The sequence below is a fragment of the Haliotis rubra genome, unplaced genomic scaffold, assembly GCF_003918875.1.
Source record: "Haliotis rubra isolate DU_JTF1 unplaced genomic scaffold, ASM391887v1 Scf1316, whole genome shotgun sequence".
NCBI classification, from domain to species: Eukaryota; Metazoa; Mollusca; class Gastropoda; order Lepetellida; family Haliotidae; genus Haliotis; species Haliotis rubra.
In genome coordinates this window covers 57,219-81,074 of record NW_025765244.1, presented here as the reverse complement: position 1 = coordinate 81,074, position 23,856 = coordinate 57,219, and the positions used below count along the sequence as shown (strand labels likewise).

At 41.7% G+C, this 23,856-nt stretch overlaps 1 protein-coding gene across 6 annotated transcripts; it reads left to right on the top strand.

Moving 5' to 3' along the window:
• Positions 1–3,346: 3,346 nt before the first annotated feature.
• LOC124267499 lies at positions 3,347–22,014 on the top strand. 6 transcript variants are annotated; one of them, XM_046702415.1, is made up of 6 exons: positions 7,563–7,681; positions 17,742–18,025; positions 18,217–18,365; positions 19,401–19,795; positions 20,239–20,457; positions 20,786–22,014. In XM_046702415.1, the coding sequence occupies exons 4-6, from the start codon at positions 19,760–19,762 to the stop codon at positions 21,173–21,175; spliced, it is 645 nt and encodes a 214-aa protein (XP_046558371.1). In that variant the 5' UTR covers positions 7,563–7,681; positions 17,742–18,025; positions 18,217–18,365; positions 19,401–19,759; the 3' UTR covers positions 21,176–22,014. The 6 variants fall into 5 exon arrangements, with proteins under 6 accessions (XP_046558370.1, XP_046558369.1, XP_046558374.1 ...); XM_046702414.1 differs by lacking the exon at positions 7,563–7,681 and adding an exon at positions 3,347–3,496 and having other exon boundaries at positions 18,220–18,365; XM_046702413.1 differs by lacking the exon at positions 7,563–7,681 and adding an exon at positions 3,347–3,496.
• The last annotated feature ends 1,842 nt before the right edge of the window (positions 22,015–23,856 follow it).

The window sequence follows — 23,856 nt, the reverse complement described above, 5'->3', positions numbered from 1 at the left end:
TTGATTAGGTATGATTTCAAGTCTTCTTTTAGCTATAGTGGGACAATACCACGACAGGGGACACGAGCAATAGATAAAAAATACATTGTAACAAAAAAAACAACAACGGGGAATCAAACCTGGTCTTTGGCGTGACGAGCCAACGCTTTAACCACTGGGCTACCTTCTTCTTCTTCTTCTTCAGTTAGGTGCTTTCTTCAGTTAGGTGCTTTTGAGGTCGCCTTCGCCTGTTGGCATTTCGGCAGACTGGGCTACCAACCGCCGTATATTTTTAATGTCTTTTTTTTCATCAAAGTGTGTTATGTACGTTTCCTTATTCATTTCAGTTCCATGCACCTTTCCTTCAAAGAATAGTTGCCTAGCAACAGTAATGCCAGCACATCGTTCACATTTAGTTTATGGTTAAAGGCGCTGATGACAGGTTGTTTATAGAGCACAGCTTGCTCACATATCCATCAGTATCCACCAGCTGTATCGTGGCGACACAAGGAAGAAAAGTATTATTGACTGATTTCATTAAATGTGACACATGATATACGGTTCTTTTATATATTTGGCATTCCATGTATTGGTCGTGAACACTTTACCGGCCTTTCGTTTGTGACGAATTTCATCGGTGGGACATCTAGTATAAGCACTGGTTCAAAATTAGCAATAAGAATAGTGAGTGAGTGAGTGAGTGAGTGAGTGACTTTAATTTTACGCCGCCCTCAGCAATATTCCAGCTATATGGTGACGGTCTGTAAATAATCGAGTCTGGACCAGACAATCCCGTGATCAACAGCATGAGCATCGATCTGCGCAAATTAGACCGATGACACGTGTCAACCAAAATTGCCAGCATCCTGATTCACCCAGATCCCGATAGTCGCCACTCTACGACAAGCATTGTACTGAAGGCTCAAACTAATCGGACCTTCACGGGTCAGCAATAACTATAAGCCATAAACACGGAAGATTTATCTCCAAAGTTACACTGAGTATTGAACCTGTGAATCGAACCAAGTGTCATATAAGTTTGTTTCTGAACACATATCAGCGTAGCCGTTATATAGCTGGGATATTACTAATGCGGCGTAAAACTAAGCACACTCATTCACTGTTGATTTTATTCAAAGCTTTAATGCAAAACTGTAATTCATGTCCACTTTCATACAGTTGTGGCCGATATTAAAATTGAATGTGTCTCGCTTTGTATTGAGACGCGAAATGATGGAACGGCATACTGGCAAAACACGCTCCTTTTAAGAATTTATCTCAAGTTACACTTGTTGCCATACAAAATATGCATAAAGCCTAAGCGTCATATAAGTTTGTTTCTGAACTTGATAGGAGCGGTAGCCGCCATATAGCTGGGATATTGCTGAGTGCGGCGTAAAACTAAACTCACTCACTCACTGATAGGAGCGGTAGGGTAGCCTTATGGTTAAAGCGTCACGCTCGTCCGCCGATGACCTGGGTCCGATTCTCCACGTGGGCACAATGGGGAAGCCCATTTCTGGTGTCCCTCGTCGTGATATTGCTGGAATATAACTAAAAGCGGTGTAAGTCCATACTCACTCACTCTGAACTTAATATTATGCCTCTATATAACACGCACACTTTATGCCCCAGACAGGTAACAATACACAATCGTAGACCCAATCAAGGTAACAATAAAACTGTTCATTAGAAGTAGACAGGTAACAGATGCAAGAATGTAACACGCACTACGTTAACCCCAGACAGGTAACACGCAGCACGTGTATACCCCAGACAGGTAACACACAGCACGTGCATGCCCCCAGACAGGTAACAAATACAACAATAACACAGTTTATACCCAAGACAGGTAACACGCAGCACGTGTATGCCACGTGTATGCCCCTGACAGGTAACACACAATACGTTTATACCCAAGACAGGTAACAGGTAACACCAGCACGTGTATACCCCAGACAGGTAACGTATGCCCACACAATAATACGTTTATACCCAAGACAGGCACGTAACATGCAGCACGTGTATACGTTTATACCTAAGACAGGTAACACACCCAATACGTTTATACCCCAAGACAGGTAACATGCAGCACGTGTATACGTTTATACCAGGTAACAGCAGCACGTGTATGCTCCAGACAGGTAACACGCAGCACGTGTATGCCCCAGACAGGTAACACACAGGTACGTTTATACCCGTTTATAAGACAGGTAACACGCAGCACGTGTATGCAGGTCAACAGACATACCCAAGGTAACATGCAGCACGTATACCCTGGACAGGTAACACACGATACGTTTATATACCCAAGACAGGTAACATGCAGCACGTGTATACCCCAGACAGGTAACACGCAGCACGTTTATACCCCAGACAGGTAACACACGTTTATACACGTTTATACTCAAGACAGGTAACATGTTACAGGCACACACACGTTTATACCCATGCACGTTGCGTGTTACATGTCTGCACGTGTATAAACATGTTGCGTAGCTAACATCGGAAGTTTACCCGACTGAGGTATAAACATGCAACGCATGTTACCTGTCTGGAATATAAACATGTTACTTGTATGAGGAATAAACATGTTGCATGTTACCTGTCTGAGATATAATTATGTTGCATGTTACATGTTACCGAGTTAAATCAACGTATTGTCGGTTAATATCGTTTGAAGGAAGGACGTTACATGTTTACATAGGCACTTTACGTGGGTGGGTGTATTCAGTATACGTTAGTAACTCGACAAACATAAACACTACCTTTTGACAAATCATCTGTGAAAGATAAAAGTAATTAATCAATCAATGTGTTATCGGTTAATCCCTTGATCGATACATGTTTTGCATCTCAGCTACAATTCCATGTTCATATTACATAACATGTAATGCATTTGCCACACCAGACCTTAATTTATCATGTTGAGTATTTACTGCAGACATGAGGAATGTCTCGTTGTTTGGGTTGAAGAAATGCTTCCAAGGTAGACAGCTGCCCGGTCACTGAGTCCGTTACGGTCGAGGGAGCAGGTGCTGCCCACAGTTAAGGCTTGACCACGTAATTAAACTGTTGGCGCAGTAAACATGTGCTCAGTTATATCATATGAAAACGATACGTAGTATTGATACACACTAGTTTATGTTAGGGAAAACCACGATCCATATATGTCTGAAGCGTACATACAATCGCCGTGACTCAATCAGTGGATTCCGTTTGCAGCTTATTCTCGAATTTGTAACGGAAAACGACCCGAGTATGACCGAATGAAGATTGTCCATTACCGGAATTATACGATTGGTCCTGAATGAACCCACCTCTCATTGGTCATTATCATTCAAGTCAACCAATCAGCCACAGGGACGAATTCCAGACAGAGTGGGGAAAACCCGCCCCGCGGTAAATGCAAAGTGCAAGAACTGTCGATCGAACTCTAAAACATATGTGCATCTTGTAGCATTCATAAACTGATTTAACTGTGCACCTGTTCATCTTTGGTAAATGCCAGTGTCAGGTAGGTAGGAGATTGAAGGTCCAGGTTCACATGCGATGTTTTCGATGAGTTTGATAAATGAGGATGAGATGTCTAGAATTTGGCAATGCTCAAGGTAAGGGCGGATAACTCATCCCGACCAGTGAGGGCTGAAACCCAGGACCTGGTCATGAGGATACCCTCAGTTTACGTTGATTGGAAGCAAATCCCTTCTACAAAGACGGGAAATAGTATGTGCACTACAGGCTGTGTTAAATGGAAGATGTGTAATGACTATATTTAGAGCTAGACTTGGTTTAATGGTTTTGTTATAATGAAATCAGAAATATGTATTTGAAAATTTGATTTTGTGGGGAAAATGTGTTATTACACTAATGAAACTTTCGTATTTTAAAGAAAAAAGTATATACTTAATAAATCATACCTTAAAATATTTTTTTTCAAGTGACAAAGGCATTTTAAAACAAATTCAAAATGGGTGACTTTCACATGTGGTCTGCATTTTTATCAATTTCATGATCGAGTTACCTCCCTTTGAAACCTAACAACACACACACACAGGTTACACACCACCAAATGTTTTCCCATAGACTTCTATAGTAGCCTTATATTTTTTTATTAAATAATCCATGCTATCAACAGCCATTCCATGTGCACATGGGTACACTCTGGCCTTTAAACTACCATAAAAACACACTATCTGGCCAACTTGTCCGGCTTGTTTTGCGAGCACAGGAAGCGGAACACATCAACCCCAGATCCGCACCAAATGTCACCTACTGGAAAATATCTGTACACACAATAAGCATAAGTCATGGTGATGAAAATCACAGCTCTGAATACTTAAAATTGTGGTCAGTTTTAATTTAATCAAATCACAGCTGTCACATGTCTCTATCTCTTCATTTGTTTACATACGCTTCTCGCTCAGTGAGCAAGCAATTCTCATTTAGTGTAGTATAACCTGTAGGGAAATTTAGAAACATTTGCCCTAGGCAAATCTGTGACTTATGTACTGTATATACATGTAACTTCTCAGAAAAAAATATAAAACTGCATGAAGCTTCAATACTTTTTCCTGTCCAACATATCTATATGGCACAAGAATATAGTGATTTGCTGCACTGACAGAGCTGTAAGAGTTATATCATGTCTATTTCACCAAAGCTATACAAAATGCACTTCTGCATTAATAGAGAAAGTTTTTAAATCATACATATACCATGGGAGTTTACTCTTATTTCACAAAAGGGGGCCATGGGTTAATTCCATGCATGACTGGGACTGCCTTGATCATATCAATCCAAACTATATTTTGAACGACAAAAATCATGGAATTCAGGCCAGAAATTGGACAGGTTCAACATTAAGCAGCTTTAACATCCTGACATATGTAAGGCTGGATGATGAACTTTGCCAGAATGTAATAAGTGAGGGGTTGGATTATGCTCTAGCAGTCTGAAACACTGACCACAGTACCCTGCCGCCTGTTAGTCGATCAAGCCAAATGACCCTTCCACAGATGAAATCACTTTTAGACCACAGCATGATAAGAACTTACACTTGAATCTATTGATTCATCAAGCTAAGACTTTGAAATACTTCCAGAAATTCAAAACTATTGACTGTGTATTGTTTTGAGGCTGTTACACTTGCCAATTTCATGTATAAGCCAGTTTAGAGGGAACAAAGTGAAAAAATCCACATAACTTTGGAAATGTATTGGTTACCCTGCCCTAAACTGAATATTTTTAATTAAAATTAACAGTATTTGGCAATATCAGCTAAAAACAGAGCTCCTCTGCAGTAATTTATGGGTTACTGGGTTAGAGAAAGACACAATGTATTTGGGTAAACAGGGGAGATAATTTTAAGATATCGAACACTCTCATGTCAATAAAATGTGAATTCAGACCCATAATATTACATTCCACAAGGGTCAGTTGTTATTATTTACATCTAAGCAGCTTTTGGGATTGATGTACAGCCCTTATTTCATGTCTGGGAAGCTGAAATACTACACACTGAGGCATTAAGGGGACACTGTCAGAAATTTCTAATGTATGAGGATGACCGAGTGATGGAATTTGGTAGTGAGACATTGTGGTGCCTTAACTGGACTGGGTCACTTAAATGTACTATATGTACCTACATGTCCAAGTACTGCAACTTCTACAAGGCGGTGAAGCATATCAAGCAAAGGGAGTATGCTTGATTAGACACTGCCAACAACAGACTTCGGACGGCTTGTCGAAAATACCACATTGGATGTGAAGGCTTCTTTTCTGCTGTATTTGTGAAGATACACCTCCCCATTCACCAACAGGCATTCTCCTACAAGCTGAAAATAGTGTTGAGATTACATTAAATGTCAAATCATGAAATCTATAACAGCAATGAGACAGTTGTTAATAAAACAGAAATTCATTTTGACAGTCCTATGGGTGAAAAAGGGGTATATTTTTAAAAAGGAAAAAGAAAAATTAGGTCGTTGCATATTCAAAAGGGGACAGGCAGAAAGAATTGATCATATACTGCACTGTTTGCATTTAAAACAAGGGTTTGTGACATGTTCTGCTGTCAGCAGTGAACATATTTCATGATATTCTTATCATTTGACTTCAAATTGACCCTCAGTAGATTAACTTAGACACTCACATTGTTGTGTCAGTGGTGATTTTAACCCAGTTTGTTGTCAAATTCATCAGTTCCAACAAATTTAGAAGCCAGGGAACTACTACTTGATGGTAAGACTCACCGTGAGGGTCTTTTTCCCACTGTTCTAAACAACAAAACGTAAGCAACGCTCATATTCTGGACACTAAAACAATCTATTCCACTCAAAACAGCCCTATCTTTACTCCCAGTACCTTTAAATTTGCCTCTACATTAATGCTAACATGTTTCCATGGTGAAATAAACACAGGACATCATGTAAAAGTATGAATTATTGAAAAGTGCTTTCGAACCCTACAGGTTACACACCACCAAATGTTTTCCCATAGACTTCTATAGTAGCCTTATATTTTTTTTTAAATAATCCATGCTATCAACAGCCATTCCATGTGCACATGGGTACACTCTGGCCTTTAAACTACCATAAAACACACTATCTGGCCAACTTGTCCTGCTTGTTTTGCGAGCACAGGAAGCGGAACACATCAACCCCAGATCCGCACCAAATGTCACCTACTGGAAAATATCTGTACACACAATAAGCATAAGTCATGGTGATGAAAATCACAGCTCTGAATACTTAAAATTGTGGTCAGTTTTAATTGCTGGTTGGATATGCTTTTAAAAAACATAAACATCTTACACTATTTCATCCAATCACAGCTGTCACATGTCTCTATCTCTTCATTTGTTTACATACGCTTCTCGCTCAGTGAGCAAGCGATTCTCAGTTAGTGTAGTATTACCCCCACACACACACACACACACCAGCCCCCCTTGCTAATGCTAATCTGTGTGATTTTGTAAAAGTTTTCAATGAGAAAAGGTCGTTCAGTCTCGAAAATTTAGACAATTTGCAAATGAAACAAATTTGGAAAATTTGAATGCAATGATATAAAAGGATCAGCCTTTGTCTATTAAGAGCCCATGGCCTGCCTGTCCTGGTAAGTCTACCATATCATTTTATTTCACATGAGTTTATATTAAGTATATATATTTTAAATTTGCTTTAAAAGTAGTTATTATATCAAGTCAAGTCAGGTTTATTGTATATCGATGTGACAACAAGAATCATCAGAAGATAATTATCCCACCAGTTCCACATAAATCCTAAGATCATTTTTCTGATCCATAAACAAACCCTTACCCGGAAGCAATTCTAAGTCTAACCATTGAAATAAAAGTTTAGTATTCTGAAAATAGCAAAAGGCACCACTTTAGTACTTGGCTGATGTGTACAAAGTTTCAGAAAGAAATAATGAACATTTTTCAAGATCTGCTCCGAAACAAAATGAATTACAGACGGATGGACAGGACAGACGGATCGACGACAGACAAGGTATTACATACTGGTGGGATATTACATAATTTTCACTGAATAAGTTATCATCAAAATCAAGTATACATTCCCTAAATTAAAGATTTATCATCAAGTAGGGCTGGACTAAACTAAACAGACCAACGGTATCATAATGATAATCACTGATGATTGCAACATATTACACAAGACAAGAAACTTGTACTCTCACTGTATGTATATGCAACGATTCAATAAAACATATCTTCCACTTAGTTCCCTTAACACATCTCCTTTGAATTTGTGGTTGACACACTGAGTGCAAAGACATTAATGCATGTTTTGGGAGAATTTCATCCATTTCAGGCTATTTTTTCTTCACTATTTTTCTATTACTAGAATCACTATGAACACCCTTGACCTTAAATTTTGTTCCCACCAATCAGCATTGATAAGGACACATTTGTGATTTAAAGATTTCATTTTTTCCACCAAAAGTGAATATTTTATATACAGTTCTCACTTTTTCTGTTTTGTGTGTTTCTCGAGGTCCTGACGGTGCCATTTTTGTAGGATGTTTCACATGAGATATATGGACAATAAAATCACTACAAAATATGGTTTTCTTTCTTAAGGTTCATATGAGATAAAGCCATTTTTCTTATGATAATATCACATGTTTGGAAAAATCATTTAGCATAGCTACTAGAATCAATAATTAACTTTAAGGCACATGAACTGGTTATATCAGAGACCCATAGGTGCTCGACTCTGATATATTTATAAGCATGACCTATATATATTATATCTTATATATATAGGTCATGCTTATAAATATATCGGAGTCAAACTTCCTATTCAGAGACCATATAATATGTACACATACATCTTTGCTATCATGCTGTATCATGCTGCTTGAGTATCTGTTAGATCCGAATATATGGTTGCTGTATGGACTTTGAACTTTGAACAGCTTCAAGGAACTTGCCTCATATATAACAGTTCTTCAGACAGGATCCTCCCCAAATATATGCATGCCAAAATAACAACAGTCTGAAAGTAAACAACACATTTACTTGTCAAGGGTATGGGCAGGCCGTCTGTGGTTCATCCCTTTAATTGTGTAAACCCTGCAAATAACAACCGCTGGATGGAGAAAATGGAATTATTAATATATTCACATGTTGAACTTGCCATGTGTCAGAATGTCTTATGTCAGTATATGTACCATGATCATGATGATGCTGAGATCATGTTGAACCATCAAATCACACTTGTGGCATTCTTATGTACACTGTCACAAAGTTAGCTAACTGTATACCATCATTCTAATGTAGGTAATGACATGTTTACTTTATAAAATACATCAAAGGAATTGATTAACCTGTCTACACATAGCTTTTATCTTACAGAAAGGTGAGTTAAAGAGTTGAGTAGTTGTCATGCTTATTACCATAGACTAGGATTTATATAGAAACATCTTTTAATTATGTAGTCTTAACATATACCTAGTATGTGTGTGAGCTGAGTTTTTATTACTTTAAACTGGTGTCTTTCTCTAAGTTATTACTGATCATGATGAAACTAATATTCTGTATTTATATTTTCCTAATATTTGAATCCTAATATATTGCTTGCAGTGGTAATAAATAATAAAGATTTTTTATTAATTATTACTCAATGATAGATTAACCAATAACATGTTGATTCATTGTTCATGGTTTTAGAAGAGCATAGATGTCACTTGTGCCAATCTTAAGCTGACCAGTTAGATATATGACATTAGAAATACGCTTAGAAACAGTTAAAAAGACATATAGGTATATAGACCCAACCCTAGTACTTATATGAAAGGATAGTACTAAGGTTGGGTCTATATACCTATATGTCTTTCTAGCGCTGTTTCTAAGCGTGACACGCCCCTGTGGATATGACACGATTGTGTCAAATAGCTAAAACCATGAGCAGAAAGAGGAACATGGGTTATAATATCCCGAAACCGTTTAAAGGTCACATGCAACCAAACATCAAACATACTTAAAACACAATTATCACTCATTCATGACACATAATATACATTGCTGGTTATGAAAAAAACATATAAACAAAATTATAAGCGTACAATCGCAAATCAAAAGTGCAATATTTTGTACTTGGGTTTACTTCCCAAGAAACGAAGCAGCCGGGATACCGAACCCAGTCAGAGCGGGTGGGTGTGCACTCAAGTGTAACGGCTGGTTCATTTGCAGATGCCCCCACGGCTCATTGTGTGTATATATATAGAGATGTTGGGTTTTGTAAATACATGCTAATTTTTTGTGTATAACATTTTGCAATCAACAGACATCATAACATGTCATGTGTACAAGTATCACACCTGCCTGTCTGTGTAATTACATAATGTGACAGAGACCGAACTCTGGCCATAAATCAATGCGTTTTGTTTATGGCGTATAGCCTGATAGGTGTTATGTTCAAATTGCATGTGGTCAGTGATCGAAGTTGTGTATTGAATATTGTCATTAGCAGACGGGCAGGCAGACACATAGGTGTCAATAAAACAGACATTGAGTTTTGTCAGTGACAATGACATATCTATATCACAGATAGAAATTCTGTCAACGCTAAATAATGACATCGCTTTTAAATATCGAACTGAGAAAGTGACTCGGTAAGAAGAACGTATGGTGAAATAGACAAATGGAATTATATAAATAGTTAAATCGATAATCTACTGTAATAACATATAAAAAGCTCGCGCCTATGAAATATCAACAAAACATTAGAAAAATAGCTCACACCAAAGCCTTCACCGAATTTGTATTTTCCGAGTATTCACGGGACAACCCGCTTCCAAGCTTATAAGTTGAATTTGTATTTTTGATAATTTGTTTCGGTAAGTCCATAAAGGTATCAGAATCTGCAAGATGCTGAAGTATCATACTTTTATATAGACACATGCCATGGAATATACTCCAATACCAAATGTAGAGACAAACTCTAAATCAGATAATATGATACACCTTATCACCCACTCTGCATATCTTGACCATCTTGAACGCCAGTGCTTGTCACCGTCCATTAGAACATGCAGTTAAATACTCATTCAGTTGGTCTATGAACATGTGGACATTGTTTCAACAGTGGGGTAACCCTTGTTTGTTTTAGTAACCTGATACATTCTGTGGCTATCTATATCAACAAGAATTTCTGCAAGATGGGAGGTGTCATACTTATTACTGAATTACACTTATACTGCTGCTGAGAGATCCTAAAACTTAGTAAAAGATGCAGATTGTTCCAGCATTTGGCCAAGAACTACATACGTTTCTCTCAACTACTGTAGACATATTGGATATTGTTCCATATATGGATAGAAGGATATATATCTCATTGCAAGGTAACTGCCTGATATATTCTCTAGAATGTTTTTGTTATAATTACAATGTTTGCAATATATACTGCAGCAGAAGCGTTACTGTCAGTGTTTACCGATCAAACTGTTCCATGCATAAAAATGATCCTACAATGGCGATCAGGTAGTATTCCAAACTTTGTATTTGATGTATTTCCAATCATATAAATAATTCTATATTTAGGAGAAGGCGCAACCTGTTTTTTACTGGTGCAGTCAAGTAATTATCTTAGTTGGCACCAGGTGAAAGAAGGCAATTTCCTCGAATCAGTATTTGTTTGTAATATGTTTGAATGCTATTTTCAAGGATATTCTAATCAGTATTATATGTTGTACTATACATTTTTTAACAAACCAACATAGAGGACATCCCCGTCAGCTTATGTCTGTAACCTTAGTCCTCTCCATCTGACCCTACTGCTAGACTAGTCCACTGCATCAGTCTGTAAACTTCGTCCTCTCCATCTGACCCTACTGCTGGACTAGTCCACTATATCAGTCTGTAACCTTGGTCCTCTCCATCTGACCCTACAGCTGGACTAGTCCACTGCATCAGTCTGTAAACTTGGTCCTCTCCATCTGACCCTACTCCTGGACTAGTCCACTACATCAGTTAGTAACCTTGGTTGTCTCCATCAGATCCATTCTCCTGGACTAGTCCACTATATCAGTCTGTAACCTTGGTCCTCTCCATCTGACCCTACTCCTGAACTAGTCCACTATATCAGTCTGTAACCTTTGTCCTCTCCATCTGACCCTACAGCTGGACTAGTCCACTGCATCAGTCTGTAAACTTGGTCCTCTCCATCTGACCCTACTCCTGGACTAGTCCACTACATCAGTCTGTAACCTTGGTCGTCTCCATGAGATCCCTTCTCCTGGACTAGTCCACTACATCAGTCTGTAACCTTGGTCCTCTCGATCTGATCTCTACTCCTGGATTAGTCCACTACATCAGTTAGTAACCTTGGTCCTCTCCATCAGATCCCTTCTCCTGGACTAGTCCACTATATCAGTCTGTAACCTTGGTCCTCTCCATCTGACCCTACTCCTGGACTAGTCCACTACATCAGTTAGTAACCTTGGTTCTCTCCATCAGATCCCTTCTCCTTGACTAGTCCACTATATCAGTCTGTAACCTTGGTCCTCTCCATCTGACCCTACTCCTGAACTAGTCCACTATATCAGTCTGTAACCTTTGTCCTCTCCATCTGACCCTACAGCTGGACTAGTCCACTGCATCAGTCTGTAAACTTGGTCCTCTCCATCTGACCCTACTCCTGGACTAGTCCACTACATCAGTCTGTAACCTTGGTCGTCTCCATGAGATCCCTTCTCCTGGACTAGTCCACTACATCAGTCTGTAACCTTTGTCCTCTCCATCTGATCTCTACTCCTGGACTAGTCCACTACATCAGTCTGTAACCTTGGTCCTCTCCATCTGACCCTACTCCTGGACTAGTCCACTACATCAGTCTGTAACCTTGGTCCTCTCCATCTGATCTCTACTCCTGGATTAGTCCACTACATCAGTTAGTAACCTTGGTCCTCTCCATCAGATCCCTTCTCCTGGACTAGTCCACTATATCAGTCTGTAACCTTGGTCCTCTCCATCTGACCCTACTCCTGAACTAGTCCACTATATCAGTCTGTAACCTTGGTCCTCTCCATCTGACCCTACAGCTGGACTAGTCCACTACATCAGTCTGTAACCTTGGTCCTCTCCATCTGATCCCTACTCCTGGACTAGTCCACTACATCAGTCTGTAACCTCCTCGTCCTCTCCATCTGATCCTGCTCCTGGACTAGTTCACTGTATCAGTCTGTAACCTTTTGGTCCTCTCCATCTGATCCCTACTCCTAGACTAGTTCACTGTATCAGTCTGTAACCTGTCCTCTCCATCTGATCCTGCTCCTGGACTAGTCCACTACATCAGTCTGTAACCTTTTTGGTCTCTCCATCTGATCCCTGCTCCTGGACTAGTTCACTGCATCAGTCTGTAAACTTGGTCCTCTCCATCTGACTCCTACTTCCTGGACTAGTCCACTATATCAGTTTGTAACCTTGGTCCTCTCCATCTGACCCTACTGCTGGACTATTATTCCACTACATCAGTCTGTAACCTTGTCGCTTCCATCTCTGCTCCTGCTCCTGGACTAGTCCACTACATCAGTCTGTAACCTTGGTCGTCTCAATCTGATCTCTACTCCTGGACTAGTCCACTACATCAGTCTGTAACCTTGGTCCTCCCTATCTGATCCCTGCTCCTGGACTAGTCCACTACATCAGTCTGTAACCTTGGTCATCTCCATCAGATCCCTTCTCCTGGACTAGTCCACTACATCAGTCTGTAACCTCTGTCCTCTCCATCTCATCTCTACTCCTAGACTAGTCCACTATATCAGTCTGTAACCTTGGTCCTCTCCATCTGACCCTACTCCTGGACTAGTCCACTATATCAGTCTGTAACCTTGGTCCTCTCCATCTGACCCTACTCCTGGACTAGTCCACTACATCAGTCTGTAACCTTGGTCCTCTCCATCTGACCCTACTCCTGGACTAGTCCACTACATCAGTTAGTAACCTTGGTCCTCTCCATCTGATCTCTACTCCTGGACTAGTCCACTACATCAGTTAGTAACCTTGGTTCTCTCCATCAGATCCCTTCTCCTGGACTAGTCCACTATATCAGTCTGTAACATTTGTCCTCTCCATCTGACCCTTATCCTGAACTAGTCCACTATATCAGTCTGTAACCTTTGTCCTCTCCATCTGACCCTACAGCTGGACTAGTCCACTGCATCAGTCTGTAAACTTGGTCCTCTCCATCTGACCCTACTCCTGGACTAGTCCACTACATCAGTCTGTAACCTTGGTCGTCTCCATGAGATCCCCTCTCCTGGACTAGTCCACTACATCAGTCTGTAACCTTTGTCCTCTCCATCTGATCTCTACTCCTGGACTAGTCCACTACATCAGTCTGTAACCTTGGTCCTCTCCATCTGACCCTACTCCTGGACTAGTCCACTACATCAGTCTGTAACCTTTGTCCTCTCCATCTGATCTCTACTCCTGGATTAGTCCACTACATCAGTTAGTAACCTTGGTCCTCTCCATCAGATCCCTTCTCCTGGACTAGTCCACTATATCAGTCTGTAACCTTGGTCCTCTCCATCTGACCCTACTCCTGAACTAGTCCACTATATCAGTCTGTAACCTTGGTCCTCTCCATCTGACCCTACAGCTGGACTAGTCCACTACATCAGTCTGTAACCTTGGTCCTCTCCATCTGATCCCTACTCCTGGACTAGTCCACTACATCAGTCTGTAACCTTCGTCCTCTCCATCTGATCCCTGCTCCTGGACTAGTTCACTGTATCAGTCTGTAACCTTGGTCCTCTCCATCTGATCCCTACTCCTAGACTAGTTCACTGTATCAGTCTGTAACCGTTGTCCTCTCCATCTGATCCCTGCTCCTGGACTAGTCCACTACATCAGTCTGTAACCTTGGTCCTCTCCATCTGATCCCTGCTCCTGGACTAGTTCACTGCATCAGTCTGTAAACTTGGTCCTCTCCATCTGACCCTACTCCTGGACTAGTCCACTATATCAGTTTGTAACCTTGGTCCTCTCCATCTGACCCTACTGCTGGACTATTCCACTACATCAGTCTGTAACCTTGGTCGTCTCCATCTGCTCCCTGCTCCTGGACTAGTCCACTACATCAGTCTGTAACCTTGGTCGTCTCAATCTGATCTCTACTCCTGGACTAGTCCACTACATCAGTCTGTAACCTTGGTCCTCCCTATCTGATCCCTGCTCCTGGACTAGTCCACTACATCAGTCTGTAACCTTGGTCATCTCCATCAGATCCCTTCTCCTGGACTAGTCCACTACATCAGTATGTAACCTCTGTCCTCTCCATCTCATCTCTACTCCTGGACTAGTCCACTATATCAGTCTGTAACCTTGGTCCTCTCCATCTGACCCTACTCCTGGACTAGTCCACTACATCAGTCTGTAACCTTGGTCCTCTCCATCTGACCCTACTCCTGGACTAGTCCACTACATCAGTCTGTAACCTTTGTCCTCTCCATCTGATCTCTACTCCTGGACTAGTCCACTACATCAGTTAGTAACCTTGGTCCTCTCCATCAGATCCCTTCTCCTGGACTAGTCCACTATATCAGTCTGTAACCTTGGTCCTCTCCATCTGACCCTACTCCTGAACTAGTCCACTATATCAGTCAGTAACCTTGGTCCTCTCCATCTGACCCTACAGCTGGACTAGTCCACTGCATCAGTCTGTAAACTTGGTCCTCTCCATCTGACCCTACTCCTGGACTAGTCCACTACATCAGTCTGTAACCTTTGTCCTCTCCATCTGATCCCTGCTCCTGGACTAGTCCACTATATCAGTCTGTAACCTTGGTCCTCTCCATCTGATCCTTGCTCCTGTACTAGTTCACTGTATCAGTCTGTAACCTTGGTCCTCTCCATCTGATCCCTACTCCTAGACTAGTTCACTGTATCAGTCTGTAACCGCTGTCCTCTCCATCTGATCCCTGCTCCTGGACTAGTCCACTACATCAGTCTGTAACCTTGGTCCTCTCCATCTGATCCCTGCTCCTGGACTAGTTCACTGTATCAGTCTGTAACCTTGGTCCTCTCCATCTGATCCCTACTCCTAGACTAGTTCACTGTTTCAGTCTGTAACCTTGGTCCTCTCCATCTGATCCCTACTTCTAGACTAGTTCACTGCATCAGTCTGTAACCTTGGTCCTCTCCATCTGGTCCCTACTCCTAGACTAGTTCACTGTATCAGTCTGTAACCTTTGTCCTCTCCATCTGATCCCTACTCCTAGACTAGTTCACTACATCAGTCTGTAACCTTGGTCCTCTCCATCTGGTCCCTACTCATAGACTAGTTCACTACATCAGTCTGTAACCTTTGTCCTCTCCATCTGATCCCTGCTCCTGGACTAGTCCACTACATCAGTCTGTAACCTTGGTCCTCTCCATCTGATCCCTACTGCTAGACTAGTTCACTGTATCAGTCTGTAACCTTGGTCCTCTCCATCTGATCCCTGCTCCTGGACTAGTTCACTACATCAGTCTGTAACCTTGGTCCTCTCCATCTGATCCCTGCTCCTGGACTAGCTCACTGTATCAGTCTGTAACCTTGGTCCTCTCCATCTGATCCCTACTCCTGGACTAGTTCACTGTATCAGTCTGTAACCTTCGTCCTCTCCATCTGATCCCTGCTCCTGGACTAGTCCACTACATCAGTCTGTAACCTTGGTCCTCTCCATCTGCTCCCTGCTCCTGGACTAGTCCACTACATCAGTCTGTAACCTTGGTCCTCTCCATCTGATCCCTGCTCCTGGACTAGTTCACTGTATCAGTCTGTAACCTTGGTCCTCTCCATCTGATCCCTACTGCTAGACTAGTTCACTGTATCAGTCTGTAACCTTGGTCCTCTCCATCTGATCCCTGCTCCTGGACTAGTCCACTACATCAGTCTGTAACCTTGGTCCTCTCCATCTGCTCCCTGCTCCTGGACTAGTCCACTACATCAGTCTGTAACCTTGGTCCTCTCCATCTGACCCTACTCCTGAACTAGTCCACTATATCAGTCAGTAACCTTGGTCCTCTCCATCTGACCCTACAGCTGGACTAGTCCACTGCATCAGTCTGTAACCTTGGTCCTCTCCATCTGCTCCCTGCTCCTGGACTAGTCCACTACATCAGTCTGTAACCTTGGTCCTCTCCATCTGATCCCTGCTCCTGGACTAGTCCACTACATCAGTCTGTAACCTTGGTCCTCTCCATCTGATCCCTGCTCCTGGACAAGTCCACTACATCAGTCTGTAACCTTGGTCCTCTCCATCTGATCCCTGCTCCTGGACTAGTCCACTACATCAGTCTGTAACCTTGATCCTCTCCATCTGATCCCTACTGCTAGACTAGTTCACTGTATCAGTCTGTAACCTTGGTCCTCTCCATCTGATCCCTGCTCCTGGACTAGTTCACTACATCAGTCTGTAACCTTGGTCCTCTCCATCTGATCCCTGCTCCTGGACTAGCTCACTGTATCAGTCTGTAACCTTGGTCCTCTCCATCTGATCCCTACTCCTGGACTAGTTCACTGTATCAGTCTGTATCCTTCGTCCTCTCCATCTGATCCCTGCTCCTGGACTAGTCCACTACATCAGTCTGTAACCTTGGTCCTCTCCATCTGCTCCCTGCTCCTGGACTAGTCCACTACATCAGTCTGTAACCTTGGTCCTCTCCATCTGATCCCTGTTCCTGGACTAGTTCACTGTATCAGTCTGTAACCTTGGTCCTCTCCATCTGATCCCTACTGCTAGACTAGTTCACTGTATCAGTCTGTAACCTTGGTCCTCTCCATCTGATCCCTGCTCCTGGACTAGTCCACTACATCAGTCTGTAACCTTGGTCCTCTCCATCTGCTCCCTGCTCCTGGACTAGTCCACTACATCAGTCTGTAACCTTGGTCCTCTCCATCTGATCCCTGCTCCTGGACTAGTCCACTACATCAGTCTGTAACCTTGGTCCTCTCCATCTGATCCCTGCTCCTGGACTAGTCCACTACATCAGTCTGTAACCTTGGTCCTCTCCATCTGATCCCTGCTCCTGGACTAGTCCACTACATCAGTCTGTAAGCTTGGTCCTCATCAGTGTGATGAGTGAACGTTTTATCCACTAGGTTATCCCACCGCCCAATATATGACTTGAAGCTGTATAATGTAGAACGTAGCACAAAGTGATCCAAGTCTCTACAGTCTCTACATGGAACAGGGCACCAGTCCTCATTATTTCAGGTAAAGTTATTGATAAACCATCTTTGTTTCAGGAACATGCCGCCTGTGAATTCTTTTAGCATACTCCAGACAGAACGTATATACCTACAGCAGCGCCTGCAACTGAAAGGTACACGTCTCTTAGAATATCTTCTCGAGAAGAAGGTGATCACTCCCACACAACTGGAAGACATCCTAGATATTCCCCAAACCAGCAAGAAAATAACAAAACTGCTTACGTTGTTGATGAAGAGGCCAGCTCACGAATTTAAACATTTCATGAAGGGACTTGAAGGGGAACAGGATCATGTTAGGGACTATCTTCAAGAGGAGAGGGGTAAGAATTTTGACTATACATGTACAATCAACTAAACCATAATGATGATAATGATAAGCATCCAGTGTACAGTTCCAACCTGGTCTTGGTAGTAACTACACGACCTCAAGTCTCAAAGTAACCTGATTGTTTGAAATACAGTAAATATATATGTTTGAATGCTCGGTAATTAAACTCTAGTCCTTGTACAGCAGCATCTTCAGAAGAAAATAGTAACACTGATGTGGAAATGGCGGAGGACCCGGAACCTATGGATGAATACACTGAAAAAGACTGTGGCGATGATAGTGATGAGGATGGAAGCGAGGGCAGTGACACCGACGAAGACAGCGGTCAGCCAGTGAGGCCTGTTATCTGTTTAATCCATTTCACCACTGACTGAACATTCCCCTCGAAACTCCACACAACACGTCAGTTCCACAACCAGCTATAGACAGTGTGACAATGTGAAAGTTATACATGTGATATTTTAAGATGAAATAATGAAACAGAACATGACAACATGAAACTTACTTTGCCATATGGAAATATATAGAGGTTAGCACTCAATGTGTTTTGGGATGGTAAATATCAAGTTTTAGGAATAAACATTGCATTTGCATTGCTTTGACCAGGGATTAGGAAAGGCAGGGGCCATGGACAATTTTGCACATTAGAATAAAAAATGGCCCATTAAAATTTTGAAGTTTATTATTGATACAGGGGCAGTGGCCCATTCTAAATTCAGAAAATGTCTAACAATCCTGAAACTTGCCCATTGTTAAAGTTCTCTATCCCAGTCCCTGTTGTTGACAGGGTAACTGTAATTTAGATTTTTATAAAAATCACTCCGCTTTCACATAATCACAGATTTTCATCGATTGATTTGTGGTAATCATCTGTTTGCAATTGTTAAGTTTGGGTTCAAATCCTGGAATTACACATGATTATATCATGATCTGTATGCACCCTACACATGCATGTGTGTTTTCACTGTAAATCTCTTTGGTTTGTATGTTGCTTAATGTCGCACTCAGCAATATTCCAGCTATATGGTAGTGGTCTCCTCTTATGACAAGCCTGGGTTGTGAAGACCAATTCCAACACAGTCTTTGGCCTGCTCTATTTGTTGTTCAACACACTGTTCAAAACACTGGTGTGTGGTCCTATGTATAGAGCTCAGGTCACAAATCAGTTGAAGTTAAGCAATGGTGGTCAGGGAGAGTCCTTGGATAGGTGGCATGTTCGGAGTTTCTAAATTTTAGAATTTAGCGCTATAGAAGTGCATTATTATCATTATTATTATTAATACCAGTATACTGTGCCAACAGTCAGTAACCCAACTGAATGTTGTAATGTCAAAATCTGAGTTTTGTGACCGTTTTTCTACCCTCAGCTGAAGCTTATAAAAGATTTCAAGATGGACCCTCAGGAGCAGGATGTGACCTTGCATGTCAAGGTCCTTGAGGTGAACAAGTGGAGGAAAAGTCCAACAAGAACCAGTTCAGGGCCACTGTGGCTGATGCCACCTCAGCTGTTGACATTTGTGTGAGGAATGACAAACTCTTTGACAAGTTCAAACTGGAATGCTGCATTATTCTGAGAAATGTCACCTGGAACGGGAAGGTTTTATTCACTAAGCCCTCTTCTACAGCAACCTTTGCTTCGGAGATTCTGGTGCCCAAACATGTCATCGCCAAAGCATTTGGGAAAGGTGACCCAGTGCCCATATCAAAAGTCCGCACTCTGCCTGATATGTCCTGGATTAAATTGAGAGGAAAGATTGTGAAGGTTGGTGGACCTTTAGGCATTCTTAACGTAATATTTACAAGGCACAGCATTTGCACTATTAGCAGGCCTGTGAAACAGCTTTGTTGAAATCCAAAGGCTGTAAGGGACATTTCTGCTTGTCATCTTTACGACACCAAAACTTGAAGGAAAACCAAGTTTGATGGATAGTGAACTTGTTTATTGCAATGAGTGCGACGTTTCGCTGTAGGTACTAACACCGTTATCAAGCTTCACGTTAGTACCTACACCAAAACGTCACACTCATTGCAATAAAGAAGTTGACTATCCATCAAACTTGGTTTTCCTTCATCTATACAACTTCTATAATGCCTCTCAGAGAAGTTACACCAAAACCTGAATACATGACACATTTTTATGGATGACAACTTCTTTTTATTCTTTATACGGCGTTTTGCACACATCACATTGTATCATTGTTCAAGCAATCCCCTCTCAGAAAAAGGAAGTGCTATGGGAAGGTGTTATCATATCGCCAAGTCAATCTGAAGGATGATACTGGTTCTGTCTACGTGGACGTGTGGGGCGACAGCGCAGAGCAGATGCAATCAAGCAAGGTTGTTGAGGTAGAATCTTGCAAGAAGCGACAAACTTCAAGTCCTGATGACCCATGGGTCACCACAACAACCAAGTCTTCAGTAAAGGTAACCTCTGGCATTTGGTTGTGATTGGTTCAAAGTGGGTTCTACTTGTTTGTCAATGTTGCCAGTAACTAAGAAAACATTAGTGGCATTGCATCCTGTTGTCAACAATTTTGAAGATAAAGCTTGTATCAACTTGCCTTGAGTGTGCTTCACTGAGTTGGTTTCAGTTAAAGGTATATAGACAGCTTACAGAATTCAGGTCTTGTTAGGGATTGAACATATTTTTGTGACATCCTTTGGGGAAACAGTGCAGAGTTTCGGTTAAACCAGTTTCAGCAAATTTAGTTGCCGTTGTATTTATTGTACGATCCGTCATTTGTATTTCCAGTACCTACCCTCCACACAACTAAAGCATATCCGGAAGGATCGTTACCAAAGAGGTACGCTTGTCGGGATCGACGTCACACTGTACATGTCATGCCCAACCCCCCGATGTTTCTGTTACCAACTGACAGACGGGCTATGTGAGTCGTGTCAGCGTCAGATCCCAGACCAGGACCAGGAGAGCTATGGAATGGCCATCATTGACGTCCTGACACAGAAAGGAAACATTCACTCACTGACCGTTTACTGGCCAGAGCTCCTCCAATTCTTCCGATTGTTCAAGAAGACCCCACCAGGGCGTGATAAGGAGAAGATCGTCAAAGCCTTTAATGATCTGGGGAACAAGACCGTGAGATACCAGGCATGTGGGATTGTCAGCAAGTTTAAACGTTAGACTGAAATACAGTCCTCGGAGTGTCAGGTGCTGGCAAATATGTCAACTTTCATGTTACATGGGTCAAAGACCTTTAGCCGAGATGTAATATGGAGCCTTGAAATGGAGTGGTTTATTTGTCACGTAGTGATTGTTGTTATTTTAAGAGGATGCCTTTTGAGTTCTAAGTGTCAGCGTACTAAAGATTCATATTTTGCACTGTGTATTGGTACAAAGAAGATTACCAAGAACATTTGCTGACCAGGTGGACAGGGAACTTTCTTCCTGTCGTGAGTCACTTTTATCTGTTATATGGGTCAAAGAGCCTTTAGCAGAGATTTATAATGAACAGCAAAAGAAACGCAACTGGGTTTTTTGGTCAAGTTTTTAAATAGAAGACATAAACATGAACGCTTACTTTTATGAGATTTCATTTTTAGAAAACGTGCGTTTCTTTTGCTGTTAGTATATTATGGAGCTTTCAAATATGTTGATGAATTTTTATGTGCTGCTGCATGTATTTGCAAGTATTCATTTTTAATATATTTTAAGATTTATGAGCTTTAAGTCTCAATGAGCTGTAGATTCAGTATTTAGTGAATTGATACACATATCTGTGTTGGTACATTTGCAAGTCTGACTAAGCAGTCAGTAGATGGTGAACTTTCTTTCTGATAGGAATCAATTTTACGAAGATTGTAATTTCTAGTCCTACATCAAGTCTTCACATATCTATTGTTTAGGGACTGTTCATAATTTATGGCTGGTGTGTGTGTGTGATGTGATATGATTTTTATGGAGAAGCATGTACAATGTAAATGACCCCCCCCTAAAATCTATGTACAAAATAAGTGACATCCCCACCCCCCTTGCATGTCATGTACAAAATCAATTACCCCCACTTCCCATAATTTCTAAGCATAATTTTAAACATATTTTCATGTACAAAATTGCTAATACACCCCCCACCCCCAGTACATGTCTACAAACTTGATGACCCCCTAGCTCCCCAGAACAAAATGGGTGAGCCCCCTTTAAAATCATCATCACCCCCAAGCCATAAATTATGAACGGTCCCTTAGTCTTTGATAAAAATCTGTTGTTTTTCATGTTCAAGTAAATGCAGAGTTCAGTCTGACTGTTTGTCCATAATGTCACTGTCTCTCAAGGGATAGAAAATACACATAACAATTCCTTTCGCTGTTTTGAATTGAATACGTCCTCATACTGATGCCACAGCCCAGAAACTACAGGGATCAGTCATTAAATGAAACAGAATATCGACGAGATAGTATTTTAAAAAATAGGACCATGAATATCTTAATTATGTTATTATCTTAATGAAATTGTGTTCTCAATTTTCACTGCAAAAGATGTCCCAAACTATGCATGATCACCAACTGTATTTTTTCAGTTTATATACTACCGACAATAAGTATGGGAACACCCAAATATCAAAGTATAACAAAGTAAATGTAAAGTGGCAGTGTCGGTTTATTACAAGGGTAAATAAAACATTATTTGTTCTTACAATGTAATGGATTTATGGGGAGATATCATTGACTGCAATGGCAGTACAAGCAGCGGAAGAGGATAGGGGTCAAAACTGAAAGTCACAGTATCAATAGTGGGTGTGTCCTCCACGTTGATTGATGCATTCTGTACATCTGCGCCTCATGGACCTGACAAGGGTGCGGAGGGTAGCTTGGGGAATCAACTGCCATTCCATCTGGAGCCACTGTACAAGAACCTGAAGAGTCGGTGTCATTCCATGATTGTCTCTAACACGTCGTGCAAGATTGTCCCATAGATGTTCAATTGGAGCCAGATCCGGTGTATTAGCTGGCCACTGCATCACATTCACATTATTTTGTTGCAAGAAGTCTCTAATGACTTGAGCTCGATGTGGTCTGGCATTGTCATCTTGCAGCTGTGCTCCGGCACCAATGGTGTTCAAAGCTGGAAGAACCAGAGGACGCAGAATCTCATCCCGTACTCAATCCAGTCAAATTGCCCTGTACATGGTACAGAGGAGTACTGTGATGTAAGCTGAAGCCTCCCAAACCATCACAGAGCCACCACCAAATCTGTTCCTCTCCCCTCACAGTAGCATCATGGTAACGTTCTCCACGCCTCCTGCAAACCCTAATCCTTCCATCGTTGTGCTTCAAGACAGAAACGTGACTTCGTCAGTGAAGAGTACCCGGATCACTGCTGCTGATTCCATCTCAAATGTGCTCTGCCCAGGCCAGTCTTGCAGCTCTATGATGTGGGAGGTGATGAGGATCGATACCGGCTGGATCCACGGCGTGACCGCATATTAGCAGCTCTGAGACGGTTCCTGATGGTTGAGATGCTGACGTTTGTGGTTGGTTGCATGTCTGAGCTGCAGCCGTAGAGCACTGGCAGTTGTGAAGCGGTTCTAAGGGCGTGGAGTACAACATATCGATCGTCTGCCCTTGTGGTTTTAAGTGGCCTTCCTGATCGAGCGCTCTGTCCGGTGGTTTGGAACCGTTCCTCAGCCTATGAATGACTGAAGGGGCACCTGAAGACGACGACCAACGCTTTAAGGATTCACCATTCTCTAGCCATGCAATGGCCCTGCTTCTGCTGTTGTTGTTTAATGGTCTACGCTGAGGCATGTTGGGTAATTATATGAGGCTTCAGAAATGTCTTCAGCTTCTTTTAAGAAAAAGTTGCCA

What these genes read in the sequence shown, in the direction of transcription:
- LOC124267499 (XM_046702414.1), top strand. Translation starts at nt 19,760, where the DNA reads ATGTCCTGGATTAAATTGAGAGGAAAGATTGTGAAG. An exon ending in TGAGAGGAAAGATTGTGAAG is followed by an intron (nt 19,796 to 20,238) that starts GTTGGTGGACCT and finishes TCATTGTTCAAG; the next exon opens with CAATCCCCTCTCAGAAAAAG. An exon ending in CAACCAAGTCTTCAGTAAAG is followed by an intron (nt 20,458 to 20,785) that starts GTAACCTCTGGC and finishes TTGTATTTCCAG; the next exon opens with TACCTACCCTCCACACAACT.